This window comes from Anser cygnoides, chromosome 11 (genome assembly GCF_040182565.1).
Source record: "Anser cygnoides isolate HZ-2024a breed goose chromosome 11, Taihu_goose_T2T_genome, whole genome shotgun sequence".
Lineage (NCBI taxonomy): Eukaryota > Metazoa > Chordata > Aves > Anseriformes > Anatidae > Anser > Anser cygnoides.
Window position 1 is genome coordinate 19,081,653 of NC_089883.1, and position 12,894 is coordinate 19,094,546.

General features: G+C 38.6%; 1 protein-coding gene across 8 annotated transcripts in view; it reads left to right on the top strand.

Moving 5' to 3' along the window:
* Positions 1 to 12,894, top strand: part of CCPG1 (cell cycle progression 1) — a 26,913-nt gene continuing 14,019 nt past the window's right edge. For 3 of the 8 annotated variants that reach the window (XM_067003835.1, XM_067003830.1, XM_067003834.1), the window contains exons 1-7: positions 1 to 133; positions 2,998 to 3,069; positions 6,682 to 6,796; positions 7,398 to 7,477; positions 7,667 to 7,874; positions 8,835 to 8,930; positions 11,944 to 12,198. In XM_067003835.1, coding sequence (XP_066859936.1) covers positions 3,010 to 3,069; positions 6,682 to 6,796; positions 7,398 to 7,477; positions 7,667 to 7,874; positions 8,835 to 8,930; positions 11,944 to 12,198 — 814 coding nt within the window. In that variant the 5' untranslated portion in view covers positions 1 to 133; positions 2,998 to 3,009. Of the gene's footprint in view, positions 134 to 230; positions 285 to 361; positions 605 to 1,184; positions 1,283 to 2,997; positions 3,070 to 6,681; positions 6,797 to 7,397; positions 7,478 to 7,666; positions 7,875 to 8,834; positions 8,931 to 11,943; positions 12,199 to 12,894 lie in introns of those variants that run through there. The other 5 variants (XM_067003836.1, XM_067003837.1, XM_067003833.1 and 2 more) reach the window with 4 other exon arrangements.

The window sequence follows — 12,894 nt, forward strand, 5'->3', positions numbered from 1 at the left end:
GCGGGGCGCGGACTACGCTCGCCGGCGTGCCCCGGGGCGCCGCCGCCGCGCGCAGGCGCCGGCCCGGGCGGGTCGGTGTTGTTTTGTGGCGGCGTCACTGGCGGTGCGGCCGGCCCGGGCGGGCCGCGCTCAGGTAGGCGGCGGGGCCGGCACCGGCGGTGCCACAGCGAGCTCCGAGGGACGTCGGCTGCCCACGGCCCGCCGCTCGGCGCGGCCCCCAGGCTCGGGGCGGCAGGGCCGGTTTCCAGCCGGGGGCTCGGCCGTGTGCTGGGCTGGCACCGCAGGTGCCTGCTGCTGGCGTCCGCCCGGCCGCGCGGGGGTAACCGGGACGTGGTGGTGCGGTGCCGCGCCTGTGCGTGCGGGGCACGGCTGGCCCAGCGCGCCTGGGGAGCCTCTGAACGTGGTGCCGCTGGTCTGCGCTTCGGGAGCGCTGAGGAGAAGGAGCTCGCGGCTCTGACTGTGCTTATTTGGGCTAGATGGAAACTTACAGGGCGTCAGTGCAGGAACACGACGTTTGGGGCCCTAGAACTTACGCCCCAGTTTAAGCAGGGATATAAAAAAAACTGGAACTGAGACTTTGTTTTGAAAACTAGTGGCAGTAAAGGTGTTTATTCTTTTCTTTTTTAATTCTTTCCTTGTGGCTCTGCCAAACAGGTGTGCAGTACTCCTGTGTCCTCCAGCTGGCCCTGCTGTTACTGGGCTAGAGCCCGTTAGCATCTTCTTGGTTGGTTTGCTAGTAACTCTGCAGGCTTTGTCTGGTTGTTTTCTGCATAAAGCTGCTGGTCTATTTATTTATTTATTTTTAATACCTGATTTCAGGAGGATAGAGCTAAGAATACTCAGTGTCTGTGAGCTTGTAGGAGAAACATGTCCTGGCTTTTAGTGGCTCTTTGTCATTTGGTGACAGAATACAAGCTGGGGAGGATTTTGGGGGTAGGACGGCTAGCCATTGGGCGCAGGTCAGTTGTCAGGCCCTTAAATAAACAAATACAGCATTTGAGCTCAGACTTAGTTGTGACTATGTAGGTTTTATTCGTCTCTTACAGAACTAAGCTGTTCAGATGTCGACTAAATTTTAGGAGCAGTGCACCTAGTTATTCTTCTGTTAAAGCCTTTTAGCCTGTTTTGATCTTTTGGAAGTAAATAATTGTAAGTAATAAAATGCTTTACTTTTGTGCTTGTAGGTATATAGCGACCATAGAGATGCCTTTCAGTCTTGCATCATGTTGTCTGTCATCATTTTGATAAATGCTGCAGCCATACCGATCAACTCCATGATTTTGTAATTATTATTTTTTATTCCATTCTTTTTTTTGCTTTTAAAACTTCTTGGAGATTGATCACCTGTATGCGGTTAACCATGCAACATCAGTAAAATGTTTTGGTTGAACATAAGATAAGTAACTTAAGGCCATTTACTGAGGGCAGCAAGTAGTACAAAATAACGATTGTTTGGCTGCTTGTCCCTGTGTTTGTTTTGAATATTTTTGTGGATACACAGATAGCAAGTGGCTATGTCCTGAAGCTGTGGTTTGGGGGGGGGGGGGTGGAGACAGGCGCTGAATGTCTACATGGGAACCTGAGGGCGCAGTTTTGTATTCAGAGGAACTGCTTTTATGCAGTGCTCCATTACCTGCCAGTCTGATCTGGATGGAGAGGAAGCTCGTGATGGCATTTGGGTGGACTTAGCCAGGGCCCAGGGTGAAGCACTGAGCTGGCTAGAGGAAGACAGACATGACTATGTCCGGCACTGACTCTGCTCTTCCAGATGAGCCCTTTTCAGATTTATAAATGCAGTCATGTCAACAGATACGTATTTTTTTTTTGTCTATGACAGGAATTGGTATGGTTTTAATAAATAAATAAATAAATAAAGCCTGACGTCCCCTAGCTGATATTCTAGGAAAAGTGCAAATGAGGGAGGGGAAAACATCTAAGGGACAATGACAGCTGTATTCAAATTAGGGCTTTAGAATGGAAATTCAGTTTCTCTGAAAGTTTGATACCTCCGTTGGCTGATAACTGATATGTTTGCTTTGTGGTCTTACGAGACATTTTTAGGTGTAAGAAATAAAGCAGATGTATCAAGTTGTCAAAATTCTCTGGAATATAGAAGCCGTATTGAACCACGATCTGCTTTGCTATTTTATTACTCTGGATGCATTATGTAACACAGAAGTGATAAGCTTCCTGTACTGTTTTTAAGAAGTTGTTTTTTTTTTTTTTCCCTAATGATATAGCTGTAATCAATTTTATTTAACAGCTTAACTTTTAAAAATTATTTTAAAGAACAAGAAATGCGTTAAATTTCTTTTTGAAATCTTTTAAAGAACTTTGAAAAGTAATCTAAGCGTGTAACAATAATGGGTACTCCGTATTTCTCATCCAGGAGAATAAACAGGCAGCTGCTGCCAGAAAGTTGTCCTGAAAATAATTAGCGAAGTCATCCAGTAGTGTTGTAGAAAGTAAAATGTTTAGGAGTACTTGAAAAGCGTTAACAGAAACATTATTTTGCCCAGAAGTTGAAGAGAACTAGTTTCAAAAGATCCTAAATTAGTACCTCGTCCAAAAAAAGCTGTTTTTCTTAAGTAAATTATAGTTCCTGTGCCTGTAACAGTTCAAAAATGACTTCACTTACTGAAACATGTCTTTAAGCAATGATGCTTCAAGCAAGTTTTAAACTTAATTATTGATTTACTGGCTAGTGTTCCGTGTGTTTTAGCTAGTCTAAGAACTTTTTGGCTGGCTAAAATAGGTGTGTAGCAAGAAAAGCTGAATTTGCTTCACGCATAAATGATAATAGGGGATATGTGCAAAATAATATATTTTTGGTCTAAATCATATTCTTTCTTCTTTTTCCTCAATTTCAAAATAGCAATGTGTGACTTAATGTGTAATGTGTGATGACATGATTTTGGTTCTTCTTTTTTACTTTTTTTCAAGAGAGCACTGAAATTACATATCTTGCATGTTAAAAGAATCTACGTTTCTTTGCAGTGTGCTTTGAAAATGTCTGAAAATTCCAGTGACAGTGATTCGTCCTGTGGCTGGACTGTCATCAATCATGAGGTACCCGATCTCAAATTAATTGAGTTCTGTCAATATAAGGCTGGCCATGGAGTAAAAAATTGTTCCCATTTTGTAGTTGCTGTTTTTTTGTAGACCTTGCTTATCGACAGAGGATATAGGAGAAAGTTTTATAAATAATAAAATAGAAAACTGATGTTTCAAAATGTGTATGCTTTATTTTAGCTGTTATAAATTTTAATTGTTATTTAAAAGTGTAATTATCTGAGTCTTACTTTAAACTAGAACTTTAGTGAGCTTTTCCTCTGTTCCATCTTTACTGAAAGCCTGGACTTTGTGTAAACCGTCTGTTCTTGTCAATGTGTCTATTAACTGTCCATCTGTGTGTCCTCCCCCCAAATCATGGGCAGGTAAACTGTGTAATGCAGAAGGCAGTGATCCAGTGACTTCTCCAAGTCTTTTCTGCCTCTAAACTCTCATCCCAGCTTCAGCAGCTGCTGTTTAGGAATAGCCCTCTGTCCCTAGATTCCATCTGTTTTCTGGTGGAAAAAATGGTCACAAGCATGTGCTCAGTGACTGGAGTATTAGTAGGAGGAGTTTTCAAGGCTTGCGAGCATGCTGTAGCCATTGTCTTTGTATTCCTATTTGCATATAACCAATTACTTTTCTTCCTGATGGAGTTTCTCCAACTTTGAGTTGAGCCTCTGAAATGGTAGGTCAGGAGTTTGGGGACTGGCATAAAGACACCTTGGGTGTGCCATCACAAATCTTTTGTATTGCTTCACTCTGCTTGCAGAATGCTTAGCTAGTTTGGAGAAAGATGCATGTAGGCCTTTTGGGTCTTAATTGCAGGCTTTTAAGTACTTCCTTGTGAGTGGTATGCAGGTTTGTGCTGAAAAGGAAAGGTTTGGAAAGTTGAGAGGATCTGGGGTCCCCAGGAATCAACAGTGTCCAAAGGACTGGTTGGAAATCCCCTGGAAAGGGCTGTGTTATAGGGGTGCGTAATTATGTGTTCCATACCCTGAATGCTGAAGTTTTTCTGGACTTTCTTGCCTCAGGTGGAATGTGAGGGAAGCTACAATGAGTAAGGGAATACCAGCTCTTTATTAGCTTTGTTGGGAGGTGCAGGTCACGGGAGGGCAGGGCAGCTCTCCTTACATCTGTGCTGTTGGCCCTGTTGTTCAGGCAGGAGGTAGCAAGGCATAAAATATGCAGAAATAACCTGGATGTTGGCTCCGTGTGGAGGAGGAATTTTTGTGACAGCGCGGGATTGAGCTAGTGGCAGCAACTGAGAAGATGTTTTTTTCCATTAGGCAAACCCTCACTGAAGAGGTGCCTTCCATGAGGCCGTACACAAAAGCAATCGAATTACTGAGTAAGGAAGTTGTGATGGTAGATTGTGGGGCAGCAGATGGAAAGAGCTAACAGCGTGTGTGCAAGGCAAAAAGCGGTTCTTGGTTCAAAATACTTGTTGTCTTTTAAAACCTATTCAATTAATGTGTGGAGCTGTATGAAATTTTGTATGGCTAGTTGTGTTAGGGACTGGAAGGCTGCTATAAGGTCTCTCTGGAGCTTTCTCTCTGGGCTGAACAACCCCAACTCGCTCAGCCTGTCTTTGTAGGTGCTCCAGCCCTTTGATCATCTTTGTGGCCCTCCTCTGGACTTGTTCTATTAGTCTTTATAGTCTAATAGGTCCGTGTCCTTCTCGTGCTGGGGCCCCAGAGCTGAACACAGCACTCCAGGTGGGGGGTCTCATGGGGGCAGAGCAGAGGTGGGAGAGTCACCTCCCTCGCACTGCTGGCCACGCTGCTTTTGATGCAGCCCAGGATACAACGAGCTTTCTGGGCTGTAAGCACACGTTGCCAGTTAATGTCAAGCTTCTCATCAACAAACACCCCCCAGGTCCTTCTCCTCAGGGCTGCTCTCAATCCATTATCTATCCAGCCTGTAGTTGTGCTTGGGATTGCCCTGGCCCCGGTGCAGGACCTTGCACTTGGCCCTGTTGAACCTCATGAGCCTGTCCACTCAGGCCTGCCCAGGTCCCTCTGGATGGCATCCCTTCCCTCTTGCGTGTTGACTGCACCATACAGCTTGGTGTCATCAGCAAATGTGCTGAGGGTGCACTCAATTTCACTGGCCGTGTCACTGACAATGATGTTACACAGCGTTGCCTGTTCTAAAACAAATTCAAGGAACAGTACCTGAAATAATTACTTTACTTGGAGGAAAATAGGAAATAGTGGCAAAAGATAAGAATGATCAACTTCTTTTCTTTGTTTTGGGTTGGATGACAGGTTAGGAATCCTGTCACTAAAAGAAAAACAGAAAACCCATTTACTCCAGTCCTCAAGATCAGGATACCGAAGTGCATAGACTTCTGGACTTCGCGGATTTCTAATAAAAGTAAAAGGGTTTAGAAGTTGGCTACAACAGCTGGGTTACTCAGCAGTGAATTAATTACATGCTCTGTTTTCATACTTGGGATGGTTATTTTACAGTGCTACTGAAAATGAAATTTGCAGTCATTTGGGATAAAAGTTGTGATACTTCTGTTGTCAAAAGAAAAAATCCAGACTATTTGCCAAATTACTCAAGAATTTAATTTGTGAAGCCTTTTTAAAACAAAGTTAACTTTGTATTATGATGCAACTCTTCTTGAGGTATCAGATCTTCCTGAAGTACAGCCTCTCCTTAAAAACAAAAGCATACCAACATAAACAAAAACATGTTTGCTTAAGCCCTGAAATCAGGCATCTAGGGAAACTGACCTGGTAGTATTACTACTACTGTAATTTCATACCTGCTGTTGCAAAAATAACTAGCTCTGTTTACAAAAACAGTACAAGTTATTTATGGATCACAGTGACTTAGTATTTTTCAATTGGATTTTGTGTGCTTACGGTTTTCTAATAATCTTACTTGAGTTCCACCAATTCCTATAAACAAAAATTGTGATACGAAGATTGAATACTCAGGGTTGTCAAGTCATATTGCTGCAGTCTCTGGTGGTGTTTATCTTCAGTTCCTGTTCTGCTCTGGCAGCTGACTGATAACTGAGTCTCCTTTCTGGATTAAAGACAGCAATACAATTTAGAGATGGCATAAACATTTGTTTTCATGGTGTCAGAGACGTACTAGTAAAACAGCCATTCGGATTTGCTGGTAGTAATTGAGATGGAGTAGGGCATACATGCTTTTCCCTATAGTAGTGCTTATCAGAGTTCCTGTTGGTACTCGGGAAGGCCCCTTTCTTTGTGTGTGTGTTTATTTACATACAACTCATGGACATGTGTGCAAGAGTTAGTTCCCCTATTCAAAGCTGAATTAGCAACTTCCTATGTTTTTATACATTCTATATAATAAATGGGTCTAATAAAGCTAATAGGAAATAGTTACCCATTTAAAATACTTGGTTTAGTTATTGATGCCTAGATTACTTTTTTCCCTCTAGAATTGTATTCCATGGCCCTTTTTCAATCATGGTCATTACTTAGCATTTCTTCAGATTTCTTTTGCTTAAAATCAGTTTTAATGGTGGTTTTTCTTCTCTTGTTTTTATTATTAATGTTCTGTTTTCCTGGTAACCCTTTCTTGTTAGTCTACAGTTAATGGGGTTTTGGTCAGTAAAGTTTATTTAAAACTCTTCAATTCCAGGGCTCTGACATAGAGACAGTGACTTCAGAAAATGGAAGCACAAATGATAACCACGAATTCATTTCAGAAGAATATGTTACTTTGCAAGAAGAAGAGCAACCAATTGATTTGCAAGGTAAGATAATAAAAGGGAAACAGTCTTATAAACAAATGCAAGTATTTGTTGTAGCATTGGCACAAAATTATTATTTTTAGTAGAGTACTTTGTAGGCCTCTGTTAAAATACTCAATTTATCAGTGTTATGTACGTTACCACTACGTTATTTAGTAATCAACTTTCTAAGATATTTTTCTTAAAATAAGTGTAAGCAGTAGAGTGTCTTTCATTTTGTTCGTGTTTTAAGTGTTATGGAATAATATGCTCTAGTTTATTTTATCAGATAATTTATAGTAGTACTATCGCTTAAGATGTGTTAATATATTAAATATAATAATGCTATAGATCAAATAAGAGTAATTTGGAAAGAACCAGCAATGCTTTTATACATAAAAAGTGACATTGTGCCACTCTTAGTATTTCTTGAGTTGAAACTGCAAGTCTTGTGCATGTTCATCTAATGAAAATCCACTTATTTTAATCACTACATGTAATAATACATTAATATTGGTATGAGAACACATACAGACCTAACACACTCTAATAGTGTATGGGAATGAGGGGAATTTATAAAGTTATATGTTTTAATCCCATGGTTGTGTTTTTTTTTCTTATGTAGCTCAGCACAGCACTGATGGAGAGATACCAGTGGTAGATAACACTCTCTCTGCTTTTGAGGAAACTCAGACAGTTCCAGAGGTAACTTATATATAATGTTATTCAGAAGCTTCTGTAAGCCTTATTTCAAAATGCAAAGCAATACTTTAAAGGTATTAAAATGAAGATACTGATCTTTCTTTTTCAAAGCATTAGGAACTCGTGCTACTTTTTCAAGTTAATTTATATTCTGTGTATTTGAATAACTTTTTACATTATGTTCTTCCTTAGGGAAGGAAAGAAAAAGTGCATGATGATGGTTCCTGTGTTGGGACTATTAGTGATGATTCTGACATTGTTACGCTTGAAGCTCCGAAAGGGGAAGAAACTCAAAGTCAGGAGGAAGCTCCAGCTGATGGTGAAGAAGCTCGCAGTTCAGAGGATTTTAACATGGGTTCCTCCTCTAGCAGTCAATATGCATTTTCCCAACCAGAAACTGGTAAGAGCAATAAATTACTAAGTAACTGTGTGCAAAAATGAGACAGAAAAAAAAAATTTGCTTAGGAAATCTTGTTTGCGTGGAGCTGGAAAAAGTAAGTCTTGTTGAGTGCATGTCCAAATGTTGGCAATATCTAGAACAACTCTTGTTACCCTAACTCTAAAACTTCGTTCAAATATGTGTCTGCATTCTTTTTATTTGGAAGTATTATGTTAAGTGAAGCGTTTGCTATTTTAAATAGAAAGTTATTCTGTAGCATAGTGCTGGTTTGCTCTTAGAATAATGTAGGCTTTCTCTTGGCTGTTCTTTTGGGCATTTGGAGAGTTGACAATAGTTGGCTACTAGGTTAGAATGATTTTGGGGGCCATGAGGACTAGTAGTAACATAACTACAAACACTTTTTGCTTATCTTTCTACTTATGTAAATTATATTAGGATACTCCTAGTATTTAACAGTACTGCATGATATCCAGGAGGAAGGATATGAATATTTGGACAGTTAAAAAATAATATATAAAAAAAACCAAACCACAACAAAACAGCAAAACCTTACTGTTGTGTTAATATTCTTATTTCCTACTCCTTTTTAATTGTGTTTGGCTGCTTATTTGTATTCTTTTCTGTTTTCTCTCTAACAGCTTTGTGTTACTGATTTCTTTTTACCTTTCAAAGTAAATTTTTTTTTCAAAAGGAGGATTTATCTTAAAACGCTGTTTTATCTTCCATAGTATTAAGCATCTTCATAGGTTCGTGTATTTGTGTAGTATCCATTGAATTTAGAAACTGGCAGCATCTAATTGTGACCAGTGACACTGAGCAACAAAATTATCGCCGCCTTTAAATCTTCTAGATGACTTGATATAACTTTTCATTAAAAGTTTAGTTTGATTTTCTTTTTTCTTTTAGGGTTGAGTTCTAAAAATGTTTTTCTTTTTTTTTCCTGTTTTTTATACACAAAAGTCAGTTGGCTGGAGAAGCTGAGGAAGATTCCTGATTATGTAAGGGAATGGGGCAATGAGGTGAAAGAGCATGTGTCTCGCAGTCTTCCTTTCCAAGGTGGTGTGATTAAATTTGATCAGCTTGTGTAAAGCTGATTGCTTATAGCTTGCATGGAGTGTTCTAAAAATTATCACTACCAATCTGATTTGATCTTGTAGTAGTGATATTCCAAACAGATGCTGAAAGCCAATCTTCACTGGAGTTTGGCTAAGCTGTCATTCTGTTTTATTTTTTATTTTTGCAAAATGACAACTTTACATGTAGACTTGGAATGGAAATCAGTTAACTTTGTAATACATATTAGTATGTATGCTTGACCAGAGAATGTTACTTGTTGAATTCCAAATCTGTGTGACTGACAAAAGCAATTTCTTCCTTCTAAAGCTGATTCCAGCATGGTCTCTAGTACTCTGTGTTTAATTGACCAAGCATTATAAAGAATGTCTGGAGCACTTCTGCATTCATTTTAAATGCCAAAGGTTTAGCAGTCAAAGTTTTTATGCCATTTTCTACAAATAGCAATACTTGCTGTCTACTTCGTGTTGAGTTTTCTATTGGTTTGGAAAAAGATGAGCTTTAGTTTTTCCTTATGTAGGTACTAAAACATCTTATGAGGATTTTATTCTACGCTTGCACTTGGAAACCATTCCTTTGTAGTTTATGCTGTCCTAACCATGCAAACAGCTTCATGAATGAAGTAAGTTAACTGAGCAAAAGCACTTGTATACTGAAATAAGTTATGTCTACGCTTGAGACGTATCTGTACAGAAATGCCAAAGAAAATCACATTGTTAACTGACATTGTCATATCATCTGTTTTCGAGTGTACATCTTGTGTTTTAAAATCGTAGCAGAAGCTGGAATTTTGGATTGCTACTGTGATCACACTTTCTTTCCTTTATACTCTTTCTCATCCTGTTGGAGTGTGGTTTTGTACTGAAATCTTACAGCAGTTGTAAGGCAATGTCATTGACAGTTTGCCAGTATCTGCTTATCAATGACTCTAAATTTCTTGTAGCTTTTTTCTTTGCTTTTTGATTGGCTTTTTTTTCCTGTTCTTTGCTCTCCACTATATATATATATATATATATATAAATCCTATTTGGTTAAGAGCATCTTGTTGCTTAACCACTTTTGTATTCCATATGCATAAGTTTCTTTGGTTGTTGGGGGGAAAAATACTTAACAGCACACAAAAAAGCAATAATAACACCTGTCTTATTAAGTATGTCTATATAATCCTTTATAACTTCTGACTTCTGCATTTTTATTTAAAAACAAACAAACACTTCTCTCCTGACTGGGATCTGAATGTTTGTCTTTATTGTCGAGGATTGGGGAAGTATGCAACTGCTTAAATGAGTTATTCTAAAATAATGTACTTTCAGACAAGTTATATAAACTAATTTAAGAATCTGCATGTCAGGTAGCTAAGTGATTTGTCTTTATCATAACGTCTGGTTTGACTAATTGACTAATATGTAGTAAGAAGGAAATCATCTTCCATTATCTAACATGGTGTTTGTCCATGGAGTCAGAAATTAGACATGTATTTCAGATACTAATTGGTAATCTTCTGCGAGGTTGATGTAATCACTTCTGTTAAGTTGGATTATTTTTTCTATGACAAATCTTAATTGGTAATGGTTTTAATAGATTACTGCTGGCATTGCTTGGCATTCTTGTCTGTTCAGTGATGTGTGCATGGCTTTGCTCAAAAAATTGGTTTTCAGTAGTGAAATGTTCAAGGACAGTAACTCTATTAATATTTCTAAATTTGATGATCTCTGATGAGGGAATGAACAACCGTGTTTCTGGAAGGGGTCTTAGCTTTGTGTAGTTGCAGGCATTAAACTGAGAACTGTCCAAGCAGGAGTGCTTTGTTACATTCTGGAGGCTTCATTGATCACGTTGAGTCTTTTTCAGGCGTGTGAACTAGGTACATGAGCGTAGATATTTGGAAGCTGCTTGTTCATCCTGCTGCTGCTTCCCTTTTATATTTGCCTTACGCTTGAAGCTTATGCTTTCAAAGGAGAGAGATTAAATAATCATTTTTAATATACTGGATTATATTTATTTACAGTACAAATAGTAAGCATTTGTACCATTAATAGCAACAAGCAATTCTGGCTCTGTTGCTGTTTCCTTAGAACATAAGGCTTTTGGGCCGTAGGAACACAAGCATACAAATGGTATCATAAATACCATTCTACAAAAAAAGCTTGAAAGATGATTTGTCTAGTTAAAACTTGCGCTTATCTCAAACCTTGGTTGATCCCATCATTCTAAAACATCAGTCAGGTAATCAGTGTTGTGGACCCAGGGTGTTAGGCAGGGACAAACACAGAGGCACCTGAGGGGCTCTCTTCCTGTGCAGGATTGGTTGAAAATGTTTTTTTTTTTTTTGTTTTTTTTTTTTTTTTTTTTTTTCTTTTCTTTTCTGAGAGGTGGTTAAAAAGTTACATATACGGGTAGCACATGGTAGATACTAAGAGCAAATAAATTTGCAGTTTGAAGCTGTACGTGGATATTTACAACAGCTACATGAATGGAACTTCAATGGAATTTTGTCTGCAGCTGCAGGTTGATCACAGAATGAAGTTTGAGACACTATAATAAAACAATGGCTACATCTTTTTAGGAGGCTTTCTTTTAGAAACTTGCTCTTTTGTTATGAAATAGTTGAGTCTGAATATCTCTAAGCGAAGGAAATCTGAGTTCTTAACTTTTCTACTTCGCAAGAATTTGCAGAGGCAGTACATGTGGATATTTTAAAGAAGTGGCAATGTCTGAAAGAAATGCTTTCTAGTGGGTGAATTACAAGGTATGGGCAAGTGTCAGACAGTTTTTCCTGGTAATGTTAATTAATGTTAAAAATGAATTTTTAACTTTAATTTTCTGTATATAATATCAGGTGTAAACTGTCACATAAAGAATTTTTTTTCTTATGAATTTTCTCTGAGATGAATGCCCAATACGTTTTTGTGTGAATAAGATGAATTTTTATACTTAAATTATTTTTAAAACACCAATTAATGCATTTTAAAGACTGTTCTATGTTGTTTTCCAGTTTTTTCATCTCAGGCTAGCAATGATGAATCAAGTAGCGATGAAACTAGCAATCAGACCAGTCCCACAGTGCGAAGACGTCGGGCTAAGAAGCGGCTGATCTCTAGCTCCGAGGCTGAGAGTGGATCCCCTGCTGACCCAGAGTCCGAACCTCCCAGAGAAGAGCAGCACAAGCGCCAGTTCAGTAGCGGCCTGAATAGATGCATCATACTAGCTTTGGTGATTGCCATCAGCATGGGCTTTGGACACTTCTATGGTGAGTTTATAGAAAGTAAAATACATAGAACCAAGAGTGTGCATACATAACAAGTACCATTTTATTTTGAATCTAATTTTTCTCATTCTATGCTAAAAATCTAAACCTGGAACCTACAACTGAGATGAATTAACAGCTAATGTGTGGAAAATAGAGAGGCCCTTCAGCAATGCAACTGTATTTAATGTAATTACATTAAAATTAAAGCAAATGAAAACAAATTAAATGTTGTTCACTCTTTCAGGTAGATCTTTCTTCATTTTCTCATACTGCAGTGTCTGCACTTCATTTTTCACACCTTTTCTTTTGAAGTAGATTTATGGTAGCGCTTATCATTCCCCCTAGTGTTCAGAAAGTCATTTCAGGCTTTTGTCCCATTTGTACTCATCTGGTAAATGTCAAAGCAAAGCTTTTTTTTTTTTTTTTACAGGAGTTCACAGTATCAATATTTTTCTCTCTCCAGTGGAGGAAAATAAGCTGTATGTGTCCTTGCAATTCTAGAGTGACTTAAGGAGTCCACAATAGCAGCAGTTTTTCTGTGTTCAGTGCTTTGCCCAAAGTTGAACATTACAGATTGTTGCTACATTTAACAAATTAGAAGAACTCATTACTGATCTAAATCTATGGAGTGCAATCCTGACCATGTAAGATGTGCATGATATGATAAAAAGAGAGAGCGTTTATTTCTTAGTAGTC